This window comes from Macadamia integrifolia, chromosome 4 (assembly GCF_013358625.1).
Source record: "Macadamia integrifolia cultivar HAES 741 chromosome 4, SCU_Mint_v3, whole genome shotgun sequence".
NCBI lineage: Eukaryota > Viridiplantae > Streptophyta > Magnoliopsida > Proteales > Proteaceae > Macadamia > Macadamia integrifolia.
Genome location: NC_056560.1, coordinates 36312958 through 36331831, shown reverse-complemented (window position 1 = coordinate 36331831; position 18874 = coordinate 36312958). Strand labels below are relative to the sequence as shown.

The following is an 18874-nucleotide window of genomic DNA, read 5'->3' as shown; positions in this document are numbered from 1 at the left end:
ATGATGTTACCCCTGGAAGGGTGTATTTGAGCACAGTTTCTTCAAATTTGGTGCTTGTTTCCCTTTGCTGGAATTATTTTTGTGTGCCGGGACTGTGTAGCTAGGTTGAGTGTGTCCTCTCCACTCGGTTTCAATATTTTTCCCATATTGTTGTCTATTACTACACTATGTCTGAGGTTATTGAAACTGCAAAAGCTTCGGAAATTGCTTCAGGTGGTTCCCATCCCACTCAAGATTTTCCTTCCAATCCTCCTATGTACCAGAAATGGGAGACCAAAAACTCCACTGTGATGACTTGGCTGATCTTCTCCATGAAGCCTGATATTAGGAGGAGGCTTATGAGAAAGGAAACTGCCAAAGATATTTGGTATAATGTTTCCAAGACTTGATAGAGTGGCTCACTTGGAGAAGATTTACCAACTTCTCCAAAAAATTATCACAATTCGGTAGGGTGATAGAACAAATACTGAATACATAATACTATTATTGGTCTCTAGGAGGAGTATGATCATTATCGGTACCTCCAAGGCTCCAACTATCTAATCCAGAGGACAAAGATAAGATGTACTACACATTTGAGAAGGAGCGTGTTATCATTCTTCTTGGTGGTCTGAACCATGATATGGACCAATCCAGATACAAATCTTAGGCTGGTCTCCCCTTCCCTCCTTAGATGAGTTTTGTAGTACTTGTAAAGTGAGGAGACCCAACGAGTGGCCATAGAACCAGTACCACCCCTTAAGCGGTCTACTCTTACTTCTATCTCTCACAGTGATTGGCGTGGTGGTGGAAGAGGCCTAGGGCCATAGTTTTTAAGGCGTTGGTAAGGCGAAGCCTTAGCAGCGCCTTGACGCTGATGCGGTCTAGAAATGGTAAGGCAGTGCTCCGCCTTACGTGAAGTGGCGCCTTACAGGTTTTTTTTCCCTTTTTTTTAAACACATTTTAAAATTACTTGATGAAGATTCCAAATATAGATTTTTTATTGGTAGGTGTATGGTTTTGTCAACACTTGAGATGTATGGGATCACCTTTACTCCACCAAAAATAACCAAAACAAACAAAACAAAAACATAATTCACAAACAGGGTTTGGATTTTGTCAAAGGTTTTAAGAAAGGGCTTTGAGAAGGAATCAAGGAACAAGGAAGAACCACTGATCCAGGCGACCATTTTGCTCCGGTAGCGGTGAGCTTCATTTTTCTTTGACAGGAGTAGAAATTTAGTGGATGACCTTAGGGTTTAGGCACTCATTTTTGGCATCATAGAGGTAAGTATAATAAATACTTTTATTTTTTATGTCTTTTTTTCTTTATATTTATAATTTTGTTTCATAATTATGTATTTATATTATATGTTAATATGTTATGATGATTGATGATTGATGATTGATGATTGATGATTGAATATTGATGATTGATGAAGATGAACTTAGTTTATTCACTTTATTGATTTGTTTTCTTGATGAATATCTTACATTGGTATGAATATGAACCTTTAATATTTATTTAACATATGAGTAATAGGATTCAACTAGGATTTGAGCCAAATAGATTGAATTTATAAAAAAAATTACACAGGAACGTTTTAGTCGATAAGGCGACGCTTTATGCCCGCCTTATCGCTAAGGCGCTCCGAAAGACCCTCAAACACCTCCGTCTCCTTACCGCCTTAAAAACTATGCCTAGGGCCTACCCATGGGGATGATAGAGATAGACTTCGATGCATGGTTTGAGAACTCGATCGAAACCTGTGAAATTTTGCAGGTTTCAACCGTATCCCCAGGGGTCGAAACAATGTCCTGTCACAGGTTTCGACCATGTTTCGACCAAACCAACTAGTTCGACCCTTTTGGTAGAACCAGGTCCTATATAAGTTAATTTTAAAAGAAACCCAAGCCTTCTTTAGCAGAATTTGACCCTCTTTTCTTAGTTTTTTCTCCTAGGAGTGGAAAACTTGGGGAAACAATGGAGATTTCCATTTTTTTCCTAACAAAGTTTAATTTAAGGGTGGTTCTTGCTTCATCAACATAAGAAAGACAGCTTAGACCAAAAAGGTAAGCCCCAACTTCCCCAAAAATCATTTTTTTTTATAGAATTTACTTGTAAATAGAGTAGAATTATGTAAATTTTTTATATGATACTTAGGAAGACCCGATCTACGCATTTATAGTGGCCGAATTTTTTTTTGCATGTTAATGCTTTTTTCTGTTTTTGAAAATGCATTTACCTACAACATATTTCAATCAACAACTCAGCGTAATGATTACCGAACCTTTGCTTCACCACACAAGTATGACTTTATGTGTTTTCTTTTTTAAATGAAACTAATGATGTCATTGTGTTAGAAATGTCTAAAATAGGATGTACACAAAAAATAAGGAAAAAAACACTGTTTTGGGGGTCGAAACCTAAGTTTCCACCAAACCGGGAAAATTCCCTGGTTTCCTCGAAATTTTCCATGTTCCGACCGAAATTTCGGTCTCCCCAAGGGTCGAAACATGATACCTTGAACCTTGCTTCGATGTGATCACTTTGGGAAACTTGGGCACACTAGAGAGAGTGTTGGGTACTTCCTAGCCGTCTGCCCAATATACATGGTGGTTCCCTTACTGTGTTAGACACTTCGGCTTCTGTCTTGTAGGTCACGACATCTGCCCTTTCCACTACTCCTTAAGTTATTGACTCTAGTGCCACCGATCATATGATTGGTATGTCTCAAATGTTACAATTCCTATTATGTTTGTTCTGGTCGTGATAAGGTTAGGGTTGCCGATGACTCCCTTTCTAGTAAGGTAGTGTACATGTTACCTCTTCTACTAGAATTCAAATTGTTCATTATGGTGGACTCCAGGACCCTTTTACCAACAATGTCATTATACATAGCTTGCTTGTGTTGACACACCCCAATAGAATAGGGTACTTAAAGAGGAAAAATTGCCACTTGTTGGAAGTCTCTAAGAGCCTAATCTTTTGCATGCATGTCCCTAAGACTTTTTGGTTTGATGCTCTTCTTGTGCTTTCCTCATTATCTGCATGCCCACTAAACTCCTTGGTCCAAATCTCCTTTGGAAACCTTGTCCCCTCAGGCTTCTGCTTTCTCTCTTCCCCCAAAGGTCTTCGGGTGTGTCTGTTATGTCCACGTTCACAAGTCTACTCAAAATAAACTTGATCCCAAAGCCCTCAAATGCCTCTTTTTTGGGTATTCCTCTACTACCAAAGGCTATAAGTGTTATCATCCCTCTTCTCGCCGGCGACTTCTTTCCAAATATAACACTTTCCTCCTCATCAGTATCCTTTTCAAGGGGAGAATAGTAGGAGTGAAGAGATTAGTCATGTCATCCCTTTTCTTCCATCCTTTCCTATTCCTCCATTCCAGCTTGATATTGGGAAACATAAAGAGGTGGATATTATTGATATTTGTGATAATTCAAGTATTAGTTCTAGTGATGGAGCGAAACATTCGTAAATGGTCTCCCAAATCCCACTCTTCGTATCATATTTGGAAGGCCATCTACTTCAATGTTAGCTCCAAACTCAGATCCCCCCAACATTGATCAATCTCTGACACCTCAAGGAACAGGCTCATTGTTACCTCTTGAAGCCTCCCGTCTAATATTATCTCCTCCCCCCCCCCAGTGATCTCCCCATTTTTTGGGGCTCCTTGAGCAATTGTTTTGTTCCTTTTGTTGTATCTTACCTCTTCCGAGCTTGGCTTTCTTGAAAGGCCTTAGTTTCTGCCCCCCCCCCTTTTCCTTTGTATATTCTTTCCTCTTTTGGTAACGAATTTATTTATTCATCCAAAAAAAAGTGGGAAGGAGTTACTTGTGTACAAAAGGAAAGGGAAGAAGACCTATCAGAAAGTCCTCTTTGGATCCACCTTCCTCAGTCAGGTAACATTCCTCCTCCATATTCTGACTTGAATCTTCCCATTGCTATTTGAAAGGGAAAGAGAGTTTGTACTAAATCCCATAGCCTAACTTTTTTCCTATAATGATATCTCTCTTACATGTATTGCCTTTACTGCTGCCCTCTCCTCCATTTCTATTCCCAAGAATGTCACTGAGACCATGTCTGACAAAAAGTGGAAGCAAGCAATGTCTGAGGAAATGATGGCACTTGTAAAGAATTGTACTTGGAAACTAGTTAATCTTCCCAGGGAAGAGTTTCAATCGTATGCAGATGGTTCTATACAATCAAGTACAAATCAGATGGAAGTGTCAAGATCTAAGAAGGGAATAAGCATCTGCAAAGCAAGTTTGTGTTGGACTTACTAAAAGAGATAAGAATGTTGGGTTGCAAACCAGCAAACTCTCCTTTTAAACAAAATCACAAGCATGGTGAGGACTGTGATTCTACCTTTCTCTTTCTTTGACTCGCCCAGCCATCACTTATGCAATTGGAGTAGTGAGCCAATTTATGAATGCTCCCAAGAGTGGGGCACTTAGATGATATATATCACATCCTCATGTACTTGAAGTTCACCCCAAGGAAAGGGCTATTACATGCGAGGCACAATGTCTTGAAGATAGAGGGCTTCACTAATGCTGATTGGGTTGGTTCAATTTCATACAGACATTCTAAATCAGACTATTATACATGTGTGGGTGGTAACTTGGTCACATAGAGGAACAAAAAACAACCTATGGTGGCCAGATCTAGTGCGGAGGCAAAGTTTAGGGCTATGGCTCATGGAGTTTGTGAGCTCCTATGGTTGAGAAGGCTGGTTCAAGAGTTTGGGTTTGATGTTAAGGCATTTACGAGACTTTATTGTGATCATAGTTCAAAAACTCGCCTAAATCTAGCCAAAATTTTGGATATTTTGGTATTTGTTATTTTATCGAAACAAAGCTGCCTACAAAACACAAAAAGACAATTTTCATATTTTGGTCATCTCGCCGAAATTTCGTTTATTCCGTTTTGGAATTTCACTCATTTCGGTCCAAAAGATGCACTATTTCGTCTAACTTTTGGTTATCTTGGTCATAATGTTTCACTCATTTCGCTAATTTCGGCAAGTAACCCCCCTTCAAAATGGCAAAGCAAAACACATGAAAATTTTTCATTGTTTCGACAAAATTTTCATATTTCGGTGATTTTGAAACCACGAAAACAAAACAAGTACTTAAACCTTGATTGTGATAACAAGGCTGCTATAAGTATAGCCTATAACCCAGTGCAACATGACAAGACAAACCATATTGAGGTGGACATGCGTTTCAACAAAAAGAAGATTGACTCCGGCTATATATGCACTCCTTTCATTAGAATTGGTGATCAGTTAGTAAACATCTTCACCAAAGGCCTTATTCCTCATTATTTCAATACCCTTCTATGCAAGCTGGGAATGTATGACATTTATTCTCCAACTAGAGAGGGAGTGTTTAATAAGGGTACTTTAGGCACATGCCCATTATATTGTAATTTGGTATAATGTGTTTTTACCTAATCCCTTTTTCCTCCCTTGGCTCTCTTATATTACAATCGAGTAAGGATGTAATTTCTCTTTTCTAAGTTTTATGTAATTTCTCTTTTCTAAGTTAAATGAATCAATATAGTGGAGAGAAGTGTATTCTCTCCCACAAGTCCCACTGTATCCTATTTTTCTCTTCCTTTTGCCTTCTTCTCCTTCCTCGTCTTCCTTCTTCCTTCTCCCTTCTTCCTTCTTCCTTCTTCCTTCTTCCTTCTTCCTCGCTTCCTTTGAACTCCTAAATTCCAACTACAAAATAACACTAATATAATAGTAGCTCATCATCAGATGCTTTTCTATGGGCAATAGGAACTTATGCAGATTCTTCACCAAACTAGGCTTGTTTTATTAGGAATAAGCTTAGGGTTGGGTTGTATACGTGTTGGGCCTTCAGTCCATGTGGTTTGGAGTGTATTGGGCTACTTTTATGAGTCTAAACTAGGGGTTCTAAGGTTGCATACGGGATTCAGTGATTTGTTTCCTTTTTCTTTAGTTTCCTTTTTAGATGGGGTTATTTAGTTTCTAATTTCAGTACCTAAATTAGTTTCTAATTTCAAGTCATTGTTAGTTTCTAATTTCTATCTAGACTAAGTTTCTATTTTCATTAGATTCTAATTTCCAGTTTTTAGTAACTACTTGTAATCAATTTTTAGTAACTCAGATTTAGTAACTCTGAGTTACTATTACTTGTAAACACTCCCCATCATTATAAATAAAGGATGTGGCTCTTTTATGAGCCACGATTTGAATTTAAAAGAAAACTCTCTTGTTGCTGCCGCTGGGTATCAATGGTGGTTCCTTGTGTTTGATCAAGGCCTAGGGATTGGTGTTTAATCCAATCGACACTCTGCGGCAAGAAGTCCGAGTGGGTTGTTATTATTTCTGGTCTTATTTATTGGTTCTCTTCTTCACGGTACAGGTAAGTAATCTGAATTTTTCTGTAGAAATTTCTGGGTTAAGCTCTCTGTTTCCTATTCTGTCGACCTGGTCTATTTTGGAGTTCTAGCCACCCGATGGCTTTGAGTTTCCGGTCGAGTGTTACCCTTGTTGTATGGAAGACTCGATCCAATTTTTAGAGTAATATGACCAGGGAGTTGTTAGTTATAGAAATTATTTCTATTCTGGCCGATTGGAGTTTTTACCCAAAACTGCTGTCTGATCTGTGTTGGATGTGGAGGTTGAATGCTGCCCTTACTCTCCAATGGATTGAACCTTTTAACTGGTGATCTGAGTTTATAATATGCTATCTAATATTCTGCTATAGACTTTTCTGAAGCTATTGGGATCGACTGCAAGTCTCCAGAACCTGCAGTCTTAGATTTATTAATATACTGTTGTCTTAGGACTGTGGATCATTATTCTTGTTGATTCAGACCTCTAAGAGTCATATGAAGCTCCTGGTTATGTTTATTTAATTACTGTTGTTCTGTCCTAATCAATACTGCTGGACTGAGATCGATGGACTGCTAATTTATTATTGCTTTTGCTGATTTATTATTGCTGGTATATTGGGTTCTTGGTTGTTCTTTGGTTTACAAGATCCTGTTGTTTGGGTCTAGTTTGACTTGTCAAACCTAGTCCTACATTAAGTGGTATCAGAGTATGGCTGAGAACAACACCCCCACCCTAGCTTCTATTATGGAGTTTCTACAAAAATGGAAAACTGAATTGAAGGCTGAATTGGATGCTAGGTTGTTGAATGAAGAGACCCCACCACAATCGCCTACTGGCGATTCACGTACAACACCCGAAGTAGAAACCCCATTGAATGTAGTTGCTCAGTTGACTAACAGGAGAGCAAACCCTAATCTGAGAGCACCACAAAGGGTTCCGGTAGCACAACCTACTTTTGAAGAGCATGTAAGAGGATATTTTGAGACCGAGCGTCCCGTGCCACAGAGGTATTCTGGAGATTCACAGAAGGTCAAGCTCGATCTAAAGGAGTTTGATGGGAGATATGACCCCCAATTGTTCTATGATTGGGTAGTCGCACTAGACGACTATTTTGACTATTATGAGTTACCTGAGGAACGGAAGATGAAACTAGCTCGTGCTAAGCTAGTTGGGGCTGCTCGTGAGTGGTGGAGGACCTATGAGCTAGAGTTAGAAGACCGTGGTAGAGAACCTACTAGTTGGGAGGAGATGAAGCTTGAGCTATCAGATAAATACTAGCCACGCAACTTCAGAGCTCGCATGCAAGACCAGACGAACTCTCTTCGTCAAGGGTCTATGACTGTTGCCGAGTATATGAATAAGTTTGATGCACTTTATTCTTGCACAGGAATTAGGAAGAATGAGAGGCAATTACTTTCTCAGTTTAGACTGGGATTACGAGCTGAAATTAATAGGGGAATTGGTGTTGCTGATGTGTATACAGTGAGAGATTGCTTTGACAAGGCTCTTCGAGCAGAGGAACTTATGGCATAGCCAAGTAGAAGGTTTAGTTACCAAGCTGGGGAGGTCAAGAAAATTTTTTCAACCACTAAACCTAACACTTTAGCACCCCCAAGAGCCACAACTCCTCTATGTGAAGTGAAGATACCTCTATTCAAACCAAAAGAACTTGAAGTCAAGGTTCACATTGAAGAGATGGTTCTTGAAGCTTCAAAAACTGAAACCATGGAAGAAGACTCCAGTGAAGGATTCTACATTGAAGAGAGCATAATAGACAAGACTAAAGATGTGGAAGATGAGGTAGTGATTGAAAGAACTCCAACACAAGTCTTTGAGATTCATGATGAAAAGGAAGCGTTTGTTCCAATCCTTGATGCGAAGGTTACCAACATTGACGACTCTATGCACATGACATTCACAGTTGGTATTGATTCAGAGGTTGAGCATATAGAGTTTGTTATGCCATCATGGTTCTTTGAAGAGAAAGCTCCACACCTTGAAGACTACCTTCCAAAAGTCTACAAGCAACCAGAATTTTGTTTGGGAATGGTTAAAGCTGCTACGCACATGTTGTTTCCTCCTTATCACTGTAAAATTCGAGGATGAATTTTTTCAAGATGGGGAGAGTTGATGTAGATTCTTCACCAAACTAGGCTTGTTTTATTAGGAATAAGCTTAGGGTTGGGTTGTATACGTGTTGGGCCTTCAGTCCATGTGGTTTGGAGTGTATTGGGCTACTTTTATGAGTCTAAACTAGGGGTTCTAAAGTTGCATACGGGATTCAGTGATTTGTTTCCTTTTTCTTTAGTTTCCTTTTTAAATGGGGTTATTTAGTTTCTAATTTCAGTACCTAAATTAGTTTCTAATTTCAAGTCATTGTTAGTTTCTAATTCCTGTCTAGACTAAGTTTCTATTTTCATTAGATTCTAATTTCCAGTTTTTAGTAACTACTTGTAATCAATTTTTAGTAACTCAGATTTAGTAACTCTGAGTTACTATTACTTGTAAACACTCCCCATCATTATCAATAAAGGATATGGCTCTTTTATGAGTCACAATTTGAATTTAAAAGAAAACTCTCTTGTTGCTGCCACTGGGTATCAATGGTGGTTCCTTGTGTTTGATCAAGGCCTAAGGATTGGTGAAGTCCGAGTGGGTTATTATTTCTGGTCTTATTTATTGGTTCTCTTCTTCACGGTATAGGTAAGTAATCTGAATTTTTCTGCAGAAATTTCTGGGTTAAGCTCTCTGTTTCCTATTCTGTCGACCTAGTCTATTTTGGAGTTCTGGCCACCCGATGGCTTTGAGTTTCTGGTCGAGTGTTACCCTTGCTGTATGGAAGACTCGATCCAATTTTTAGAGTAATCTGACCAGGGAATTGTTAGTTATAGAAATTATTCCCATTCTGGCCGATTGGAGTTTTTGCCCAGAACTGCTGTCTGATCTGTGTTGGATGTGGAGGTTGAATGCTTCCCTTACTCTCCAATGGATTGAACCTTTTAACTGGTGATCTGAGTTTATAATATGCTATCTAATATTCTGCTATATACTTTTCTGAAGCTATTGGGATCGACTGCAAGTCTCCAGAACCTGCAGTCTCAGATTTATTAATATACTGTTGTCTTAGGACTGTGGAACATTATTCTTGTTGATTCGGACCTCTAAGAGTCATATGAAGCTCCTGGTTATGTTTATTTAATTACTGCTGTTCTGTCCTAATCAATACTGCTGGACTGAGATCGATGGACTGCTGATTTATTATTGCTTTTGCTGATTTATTATTGCTGGTATATTGGGTTCTTGGTTGTTCTCTGGTTTACAAGATCCTGTTGTTTGGGTCTAGTTTGACTTGTCATACCTAGTTCTACATTAACTGGAAATTAGTTTCTAATGAAAATAGAAACTTAGTCTAGATAGAAATTAGAAACTAACAATGACTTGAAATTAGAAACTAATTTCGGTACTAAAATTAGAAACTAAATAACCCCAACTAAAAGGGAAACTAAAGAAAAAGGAAACAAATCACTGAATCCCGTATGCAACCTTAGAACCCTTAGTTTAGACCCATAAAAGTAGCCCAATACACTCCAAACCACATGGACTGAAGGCCCAACACGTATACAACCCAACCCTAAGCTTATCCCTAATAAAACAAGCCTAGTTTGGTGAAGAATCTGCATCAGGAAGACCAAGGGATTTATCGAAAGTAAGAGGGAAAAGGGATACTTGGGAGTCAGTTCTCCTCTTCTTGCGAGAAAACACATGTGAAACCTAATCTGGCACCTGTAACTTCTGTTGAACCAGTGGCTCCCTTGTATGGAATAGAAGCTTTCACTGATGCTAATTAGGCTAGATTCATTGATGATCAGAAATCTAAAGCTACATCTGGATATTGTTCCCCTCTTAGGGGCAAATCTTGTTACATGGCAAAGCATGAAGCAGCTAGTTGTATCTTGTTCTAGTGCCAAAGTTGAGTATTGTGCAATGGCACAAAGGATTTGTGAGCTGATATGGCTTAAGAGCCTCTTGTGTGATCTTGGAGTTGTTTTTGAAGATCCTATGCGGTTATACTGTGATAACAAGGCAGCCATCATCAGTATTGCTCATAATCTTTATCTAGCATGACAGAATGAAGCACATTAAGATCGATAGTCACTTCATCAAAGAGAAGCTCGAACAAGGGGCGATTTGCATACCTTTGTTAGTTATAAAAATCAATAGTTGATGTGTTTACCAAGGTTGTTCTATGAAAGGAGTATCATCCTCTTGTCTCCAAGTTGGACATGTATGATATATTTGCATCAACTTGAAGGGGAGTGTTGAGATGACCATAGTTTATTATTTACCACGGTTATTTTACCTTTTTTTTCCTTTTTTCTTTTTTTTTTTTTTTTTTTTTTTTTGTTTTCTTTTTTTGTTATTAACGAGGGGTCTCCAGCCCTTTGGCCCATACTGACCTTGGTTATTTTACTATTTACTATAGTAACTCTTGTCGATAAGGACGCTTAGTCAACGACACCCTACTTTCTTTATTTGGTTGTAACCTACTAACCTTCTTACAAATAAAGGTGATGCAGATAAGTCACTTAATAGGCTTATTTTATTGGAAATAAGCCTTAGGTTGGGTTATATATGTGTTGGGCCTTTGATCCCATGGGCCATGGGTTTTCTTTGTATTGGGCCTAAAATATGGGTAGAAAGTAGGAAAATGGGATTCAATTCATTAGTTTGGTTAGAGCATTGTTTTGTGTCTATTTCCTCTGTTATTTCAGTTTTCTAGTCAGTTTAGGTTTCTCAATTAGTTAAGGATTAGGTTAGGCCTTTCCTTTTTAGTGTTTGAGTCAGTTTTGAGTCTTCTATTTAAGTTTGTAAAGTGCTACAGCATTGAACACGAATTTAATTGAATGAAAAAAAAAAATGTGCTGGAGAACTGTGAGATGCAATGCTGTGAGAGACAGCTTGGGTGAGATGCCCTAGGGAAGAATGAGATACTCGACCCAACCTATTCCCCTACCGCCATTCTTCCGTTCATTCTCTACTTTCTATTTATTCATATTATTAGTCCCTAAATCTGATTTTTATTGAATTTACTAAAGGTCCTACCTAGGATTGGATCACTTGTGATTCGATCTTACATTAAAAGATGACCTCTGTCATTACTGACAAGTTGAATCATTCTAAAACCTCTGGTTCTCAACTAAACACATGGGTGTCATTTGATTGAACTTGAGTATGAAATTGACACATAGCCAATCCAGATCATTCCCTCAATATCCCAACCATGGTTTGAGGAATCGGATTGGAATTAGCCTTAACTGATCCCGTTTCTTAGCTGATACTATATCGGTGTATCAGAAAGGGATGAAGAGTAAAATAGTCCAAAAAATGTTTTTTAATCGAAAGCAGGTGCATTTCTAGCCAATCCTTGCCAACACAAATCAGTATTGGATTGGTATCAATCTTAACCGTTCCCGTTCCCAATGCCGAGTTCTGAAACCTTGATCCCAACTGTCAAAATTGCCAAATCACTCCACATAGCCGAAATAGGTGGCCCGCTTAGAAAAACTCTCCAATCGGGTCTGTCTAGAATAACTTTTTCTATAAGAAAGGATTTCTGCAGCTAAAACTGAAAGATGGCAAGCTAATGCTTCACATATGAAGTATTAAGGTTTATAAGAAGAACTAAGGTTAGGATCATCCAATGGTTCATTGTCTGGGGTTGGATTAAGATAGTTAGGGGTTACACAGAATAGAGGTTGGGCAAGTGAGTGAAAAATAAAAATAGAAAACAGCTAAGGGAAAAATATATTTAACAGCCAGCAGGAAACCGCAAACAGAATAACAGCAGCAGTAAGATGTTTGAACATCATTTTTTTTTTTTGGTGAAAGAACATCAAAGTTTCAATCACTACAGTTTACTTTCAGTCTAAAATACATCACAACCAAGAAAATATACCTAGTTCCAAGGGTTTTGCACAATAAGATAGCACTGAAAAAATACTTTTTATTTATAAAATATCACGTACCAAGAACTCGAGTATTGTTGAGGATAAGGATTACAACTCATCCGTCTAGATTCATTGTATGTGAGCTAGAGATTGTGACTCTGTTATGTCTCAGCCCTAGTGAACATTCCATAATTGTAATCCGTCATTCTATTATAAATAAGAACGGCCTCTATCATATAAGACAAGCCGATCCATTATTCTCTCAATCCCTTCTTCTCAACTTGGTATTAGAGCCCAATACTGTATTTGGGTTTTTCTTTTCCCACTAATAGAAGAGGTCAGACCCACGCAATAGAGGCATCAGCCTCCCAAGGCGGAGAATTTTTATCCAAATGTACCTCCTCCTCATAGGCCCTCACCAACCTCCATAAGAACTCCTGTCCTCTTTGCTTGTCCCCACTAAGGCCCAGCCCACTCACTGAACCACATAAGGGCTCCAGCCCACTCACTGAGCCATATAAGGGCTCTAGCCTCTCACCGAACTGCCAAGGGCCCCAACCCTTCCAAAGAAAGGCACACATGAGAGACTCCAACTTCAAAATAGTGGACTGAGGAAGCCTAAAAATTCCAGACCAGTAAATGTATGAAGACACTGAAGAACAGATCTTATCAACTTTAGGGGGGGCGGAATAAGAGAGAAGCTTCCCTTTCCAAAGCTACAAGCTTCAGAAACTAACAACTACTTAACTACATACACTTTCTCTCTCTGGGGTTTCTGAGCCTACCAAAGCCCTCCTTCTCCGCCTTATCGGTTTCTGCCTTAGATCCCTCCCTGTTAAATACGTTGCCTTCCCCTCATCACTGCCCACTTGACTGCCCATCATTGCACCCCCATGTTGGACCTTATGCACAAAAGGCTTCAGCTTTGGAAAGCTAAGCTTCTCTCCTATGTAGGTCGTCTGGAGCTCATCAAATCAGTGCTCCAATCTTTCCATATTTACTGGTGTGGTGTTTTCAATTTTCCCAAGTCCATCAAGAAGGATGAATCCCTTATGTGCTCTTTTCTTTGGAAAGGGGTCGAGTCTACCAGGTTTCTCCATCCCATCAAATGGCCATCCATTTACCTCTCAAAATCTGAAGGCGGCCTAGATTTGAGAAGAATTAAAGATGTTAACCTTGTTGGCTCCCTCAAGCTGATTTGGAAATTAGCTTCTAAGCATGTCAGCATCTGGAGCTCCTGGATTTATGTCGGTCTCCTTTGCAGAGACACAATCTGGTCTGCTACCCCCCTGTCTAATGCATCATGGGTCTGGCGCCTAATCCTACAGATGAGACACATTACTAATTTGCTATTGGGGCCATATCCTCCAGGATTGATGACCGCCTATCTACCTCTCTTTGGCTTGACAAGTGGCATTCTCTGGGTGTCCTTTCCATGTGGTGAGCTCTATAACAATTTATTCCTCTAGTCTTGACAGAAGTTGCACAGTCTCCTCCATTATCTCTCATGGTACATGGTCCCCCCCAAATTCCCCCCTTATCCGATCTCGAGTATCGTCCCCCCAGGTAACTGTGGTAGAGGTGATACGGTGCTATGGCTCCCCTTGGCATCATTTATCTTCAGTACCCTCTCGGCTTGGAATTTGGTTAGAGCCTGCGGTCCCCCTTCCCCTTGGCAAAAGATTGTTTGGTTCAAAGGTCACATTCCCCGCAAAAGCTTCAGCACTTGATGCGCCCTATCTAACTGCCTCCCTACGTAGTCCTTCCTCATCCATCGAAGCATCCAGGTCTCCCTTCATGTTGCCTTTGCTGAAATGGTATTAGAGGATACGAATCACCTATTCTTCTCTTGCCCTTTTACTACCTCCATATGGAAGAAAGTGCTCAGTTGCTCCTAGCCAATTAGGAGAAGTCCCCTCCCCCTTCATAGAAAGTGGATCTGGTTTGATATGACTTTTGGTGGGAAATCCATATGTGACATTGCAGGGAAATTAGCTTTTTGTGCCTCCATCAACCATGTTTGGATGGAACGTAATTTCCGGAGATGAACTACCAAATATCGCTCTATCGATATGATTTGAGAGGCCATCTTCTTTGATGTTAGCTCCAAACTTGTCATGCTCCCTTGTTCGCCTGTAAGGGACTCCCCAAGGAACAGGCTCATTGTTGTGTCTTGGGGTCTCTTGCTTTCCATCTTGCAGCCCCCGCCTGAGTAGGCCTTTTGGCCTCTCTTTTGTTTATTCTGTTCTCTTTTGTTGGCCCTTGGACCTGTATATTCTCCTCGTTTCTTCGTAATTTAAATATTGATTCATCCAAAAAAAAAAAAAACTACATACACACACACACACACAGATTGTATATGCAGTACCCACATCATGAAAGGACTATAGAATGAACCTATGATCCAATTAGAATTTATTGAAAGGATAGAGATTCCACAACGAACTCATGACAACAAGCATTAACCACATTATAAAAGGTATGGGAAGTCTAGACATACCCTAATAAAGACCATAAGGAGACCCACTAAAAGCCCACATGCTTATGGCCTACGAGCAAGACTGCTCTGTAGCTCAAATAGAAGACTAGAGCTGCTTTCATGTTGTTCTGCAACATAGTTCCACAGACTAGTCAGCATGCTCTGTTTATCAATCTGGTGCCTATGGTACAGTTCATAAGGCCTAAATAAAAGACTCTTGTGTTTTACAGCATACTTGCATCAACTGTTAGCATGCTCTGCTTGCATATCACCAGGTTTGGTGGATGAGGTGAGGTGATTATCCACCAAGAATGGATCCTATCTCGATGGAATTTGTTTTATATTAATGGAACTTTCTATACTATGTGTAATTTTTTCCTTCAAGAACAGCTTGACAGATATACAAGCAAGGTCCCATCATGACATTATTCACTTCATTCTTAAAAGACATAAAAGCAAAAACTGATATGTGACAAATAGAAAGAATAAGATAATAACTAGATCCCACATCGCAATGGAAAGAACAAATCAATAACAGATGTATACCTTTAAGTGATCAAGTTTCTCCACTATGCCAAGATAAGTCCCAGGAAATTTAGTCATGCTCGATACATGCCTTGTAAAGCCACGAACATGCATTTCATAGATTATAAGGTCCTTCTGAGGATATTTTAAAGGTAAATCTCCCTTCCAATCAAACTGAAAATGTACAAACCTAAAAAACCTGAGATAAGCTGTGGATAGATAATCATAACTTATTGATAATATTCATATTAACACTTCTTGACAAATAATCCATAACTTATAATAATAATAATAATAATAATAATAATAATAATCATAAATGTAACATTTCCAAGATGAACAAATAATATTTAGGTGTACCTCAAGATATACACACACTGTAAACACAACTTATACCAGCAAAGAAAATTTGCAAAAACTGTAAGCTCTGCAGAAGTAGTCATAATTTTGGAATAATAATCATAAATATGACAAAAAGTCAAAAAATGAACATTTAGAATTCAGGTTTACTTCACAACATGCACTAAACATGATTTATATCTACAAGATTAGAGTATACATCTTGAATCACAGATTCATGAATAAATATACAAAGCCCTCAAAACTAGATTAAGCATAGTTGCACATTTCACGAAATGATTGCTGCAGATCCAGACCTTGAAAACCCAGAATTTGGGTGATTAATGATTGCAGCAGATCCAGAGCTCAGATTGTCATCAAACAAAGGTCGAAGGACCTTCCAAGGAGGTCCAACACTATCCTTGAAAATCAATTGAATCTGATGGCCATATTTTGAATAGGAGCAGCAATCGATTCTGCCAACCGTACACAAAAACAGAGAATCGCATGCACTGCTCCTGCAGAAAACTTCAGTAAAATAGGGACTTAGATCAGCTTCAAGCTGGGATCAATAAGTATTACCAGTAGGGCCAATGATGCCCTAATAATACCAGATAAAGTTGATGACGTGATTAGGAGTATTAACAGATCTCGAATCTGTCAAAAGAACCCATAAAGCAGGGTACCACCAGTCTTACCAAAAAAAAGGGGTACTGCCAGTAGATATAAAAGATTAATGTGATGTAGTTCAATCCTTGAATGTAAATTACTCCATGAGATTTCCATAGCAGGAACTCTGCATGTGAATAGCATATTGTTGTAATAATGGGTTTTATGGGTTTTAGGGAAAGTGTCAGTTACCAAACAGACCCTAAGGGGTTTAATGGTCTTTGTAATTCTCTAGAACCTTCTCTCCATTGTTATAAATAAAGAAGGCTAATGTCATATTAGACACTAGTCATTACCCCATCCAACATAATATCAAAGCCTTAGGATCCAAAACCCTAAGGGCTCTCTCTCTTCTCCATCTCTTTGCCTCTTTCTCATTTCTCTCTCTCCCAGTGCCTCCTTCATCTGCGCCTCCCTCCATCTCTCTTTATCTGCTTCTTTCTCATGGTGGGAGCTTCTTAAACCACCAAGAGGGTTTCTAGCCTTCATCCATCTTTCCCCTGGGCTCCCAGACTCTCTTCTACAATGATCTGAGAGACCCAGAACCTTTTTTTTAATCAAATTTTCAGGGTTTTCTCCCTGAAATTGTTTTTCCATTGCCATGATGCTTTTTCCCCGCTCGATGCTCCGATCGTCTTGATGTTTGTTGCGATTGGCGCCCCTTATCCTTGTAGTGGTATGTACCGACCACTTTTTCATTTGAGGCCTCTATTCTAGAACTTTCCCCAAAATCGTTTTCTCAAGGTTTTAACCTTTATCGATTTTTTGGGTTTTCTACCATTTTCTGGTTATTTTGGTGCTTTTTCTATCTCCAGATAGTGTCTCTTCTATTTGCACAGCCCCCTTGAGTAGCAACCATGTCTACCAACTTATCTGCTTCTACTGGTGGAGACACCACAGCTCTTCCTACCTTTCCTCCTTGTGCTATCAAGCTCGATGGCACAAACTGCCTTATGCGGTCACGCTCAGTCTACATTTCCATCAAGTCCCGTGGCTATTACTGGTACCTCACAAGAACCACGAAGCATCCGACCACCAGTCTTGAGATTGACAAGTGGGAGTGTGCCAACTCTCTGGTTATCGCCTTCCTTGTCAACTGCATGTTGCCATAGCTTTCGCGTGGCTATCTCCTCGACTTTACTGCGAAGATCTGGAAGTTTGTCCAAGATATCTATTCTCAGGCAGGGAATGATGCTCAAGTCTTTAAGCTTCGCTAGAAGGTTCATGATCTGAGGCAGAGAGGACTCACTCTGTCACAATACTATTATGAGTTGCGGACACTATGGACTGAGTTGGATTTCTGAGAAGTATACTCGTTCCACCCTTGAAGATGTCACCAGTTTTCATAAGCGAGAGGACAAAATCAAGGTCTGACTTTCTGGCAGGTCTAAATGTGGAGTTTGATCAGCTGCGGTCTCAGGTTTTGAGTTGTGACCCCTTCCTACCATGGATCAAGTATATGTTGTGATCCAACTCGAGGACAGTCCACGTACCACTATGCTTCCACAACAAGCCGCCACTCCTACTGAGAGATCTGCACTAGTTTCTGGCACTCAGTCCCTTAGTGTAGCCCCATAGTCTGGTGGCTCCTCTACCAGGACTCCAGTGAAGTGTGATTATTGTGGGAAGGAGCATCACACCAAGGAACACTGTTGGAAGCTTCATAACAGTCCTACTGATACATCTGGAAAAGAGCGAGGGAAGGGTCGTGCCGGTACTTCTGGGCAGGCCAACCATACTGAAAGCCCTGACTCTGACTCTACTCTTAGTACCTCAGTAGCCTCTCTATCATCTGATGAGCTTACTGCCCTCCAACGCCTCTTGACACATCCAAACTCTCCTACACTAGCCACTGCGAGCTCTGCTCATTCCATCCCTTCTAGGTCAAGTATCTCCTTTTTTTGCCATAATATGTTTGTCTCTTCTACCCCTTCGATTATAGACTCTGAAGCTTCTGATCATATGACAAGCAGCTTGCCTCTTTTTTCACAGTACAGTACTTATCCTGGTAATGTTAAGGTCAAATTAACTAATGAAACTTATTCCACTATTCTGGGAAAGGGCTATGTTAACTGTACCCCTTCTTTATCCCTTTCTACTGTATTGCATGTTCCTTCTTTTCCTACTAACATTTTGTCCATTAGTAGGTCTTACTTCCAATCTTAATTGCAAAGTCACATTTTTCCCATATCATTGTGTTTTTCAAGATCTGGAAACAAGGGCAACGATTGGCTCTGGTAAGGTACGTAGTGGTCTGTATCTGCTTGATGATGACTCCGCTTTGGTCTCTAATCAGGCTCTTAGACATCTTCTATGTCACCTCCCATCTCTGAGTTATTGCAATGGCATCGTCGGTTGAGACATCCCCCTTTGGAAACTTTAGCTTGAGTTTTTCCTTCCTTTAAAAATTGTAATTCAAGTCGGTTTTTTTGTGAGGCATGTGTTTGGCCAAACAAACTCAAATCACTTGTTCTATTTCTGGAAATAAAAGTGCCACTCCTTTTTCATTGATACATTCTGATATTTGGGGTCTATCCCGCTATGTGTCTGTCAAT

At 39.6% G+C, this 18874-nt stretch overlaps 1 protein-coding gene across 1 annotated transcript in view; it reads right to left on the bottom strand.

The window, feature by feature from the left end:
- LOC122076429 (isoamylase 1, chloroplastic-like) overlaps positions 1-18874 on the bottom strand; it is a 64102-nt gene that overhangs the window by 37232 nt on the left and 7996 nt on the right. The window contains exon 4 of the mRNA XM_042641726.1: positions 15333-15485. Coding sequence (XP_042497660.1) covers positions 15333-15485 — 153 coding nt within the window. The remainder of the gene's footprint in view (positions 1-15332; positions 15486-18874) is intronic.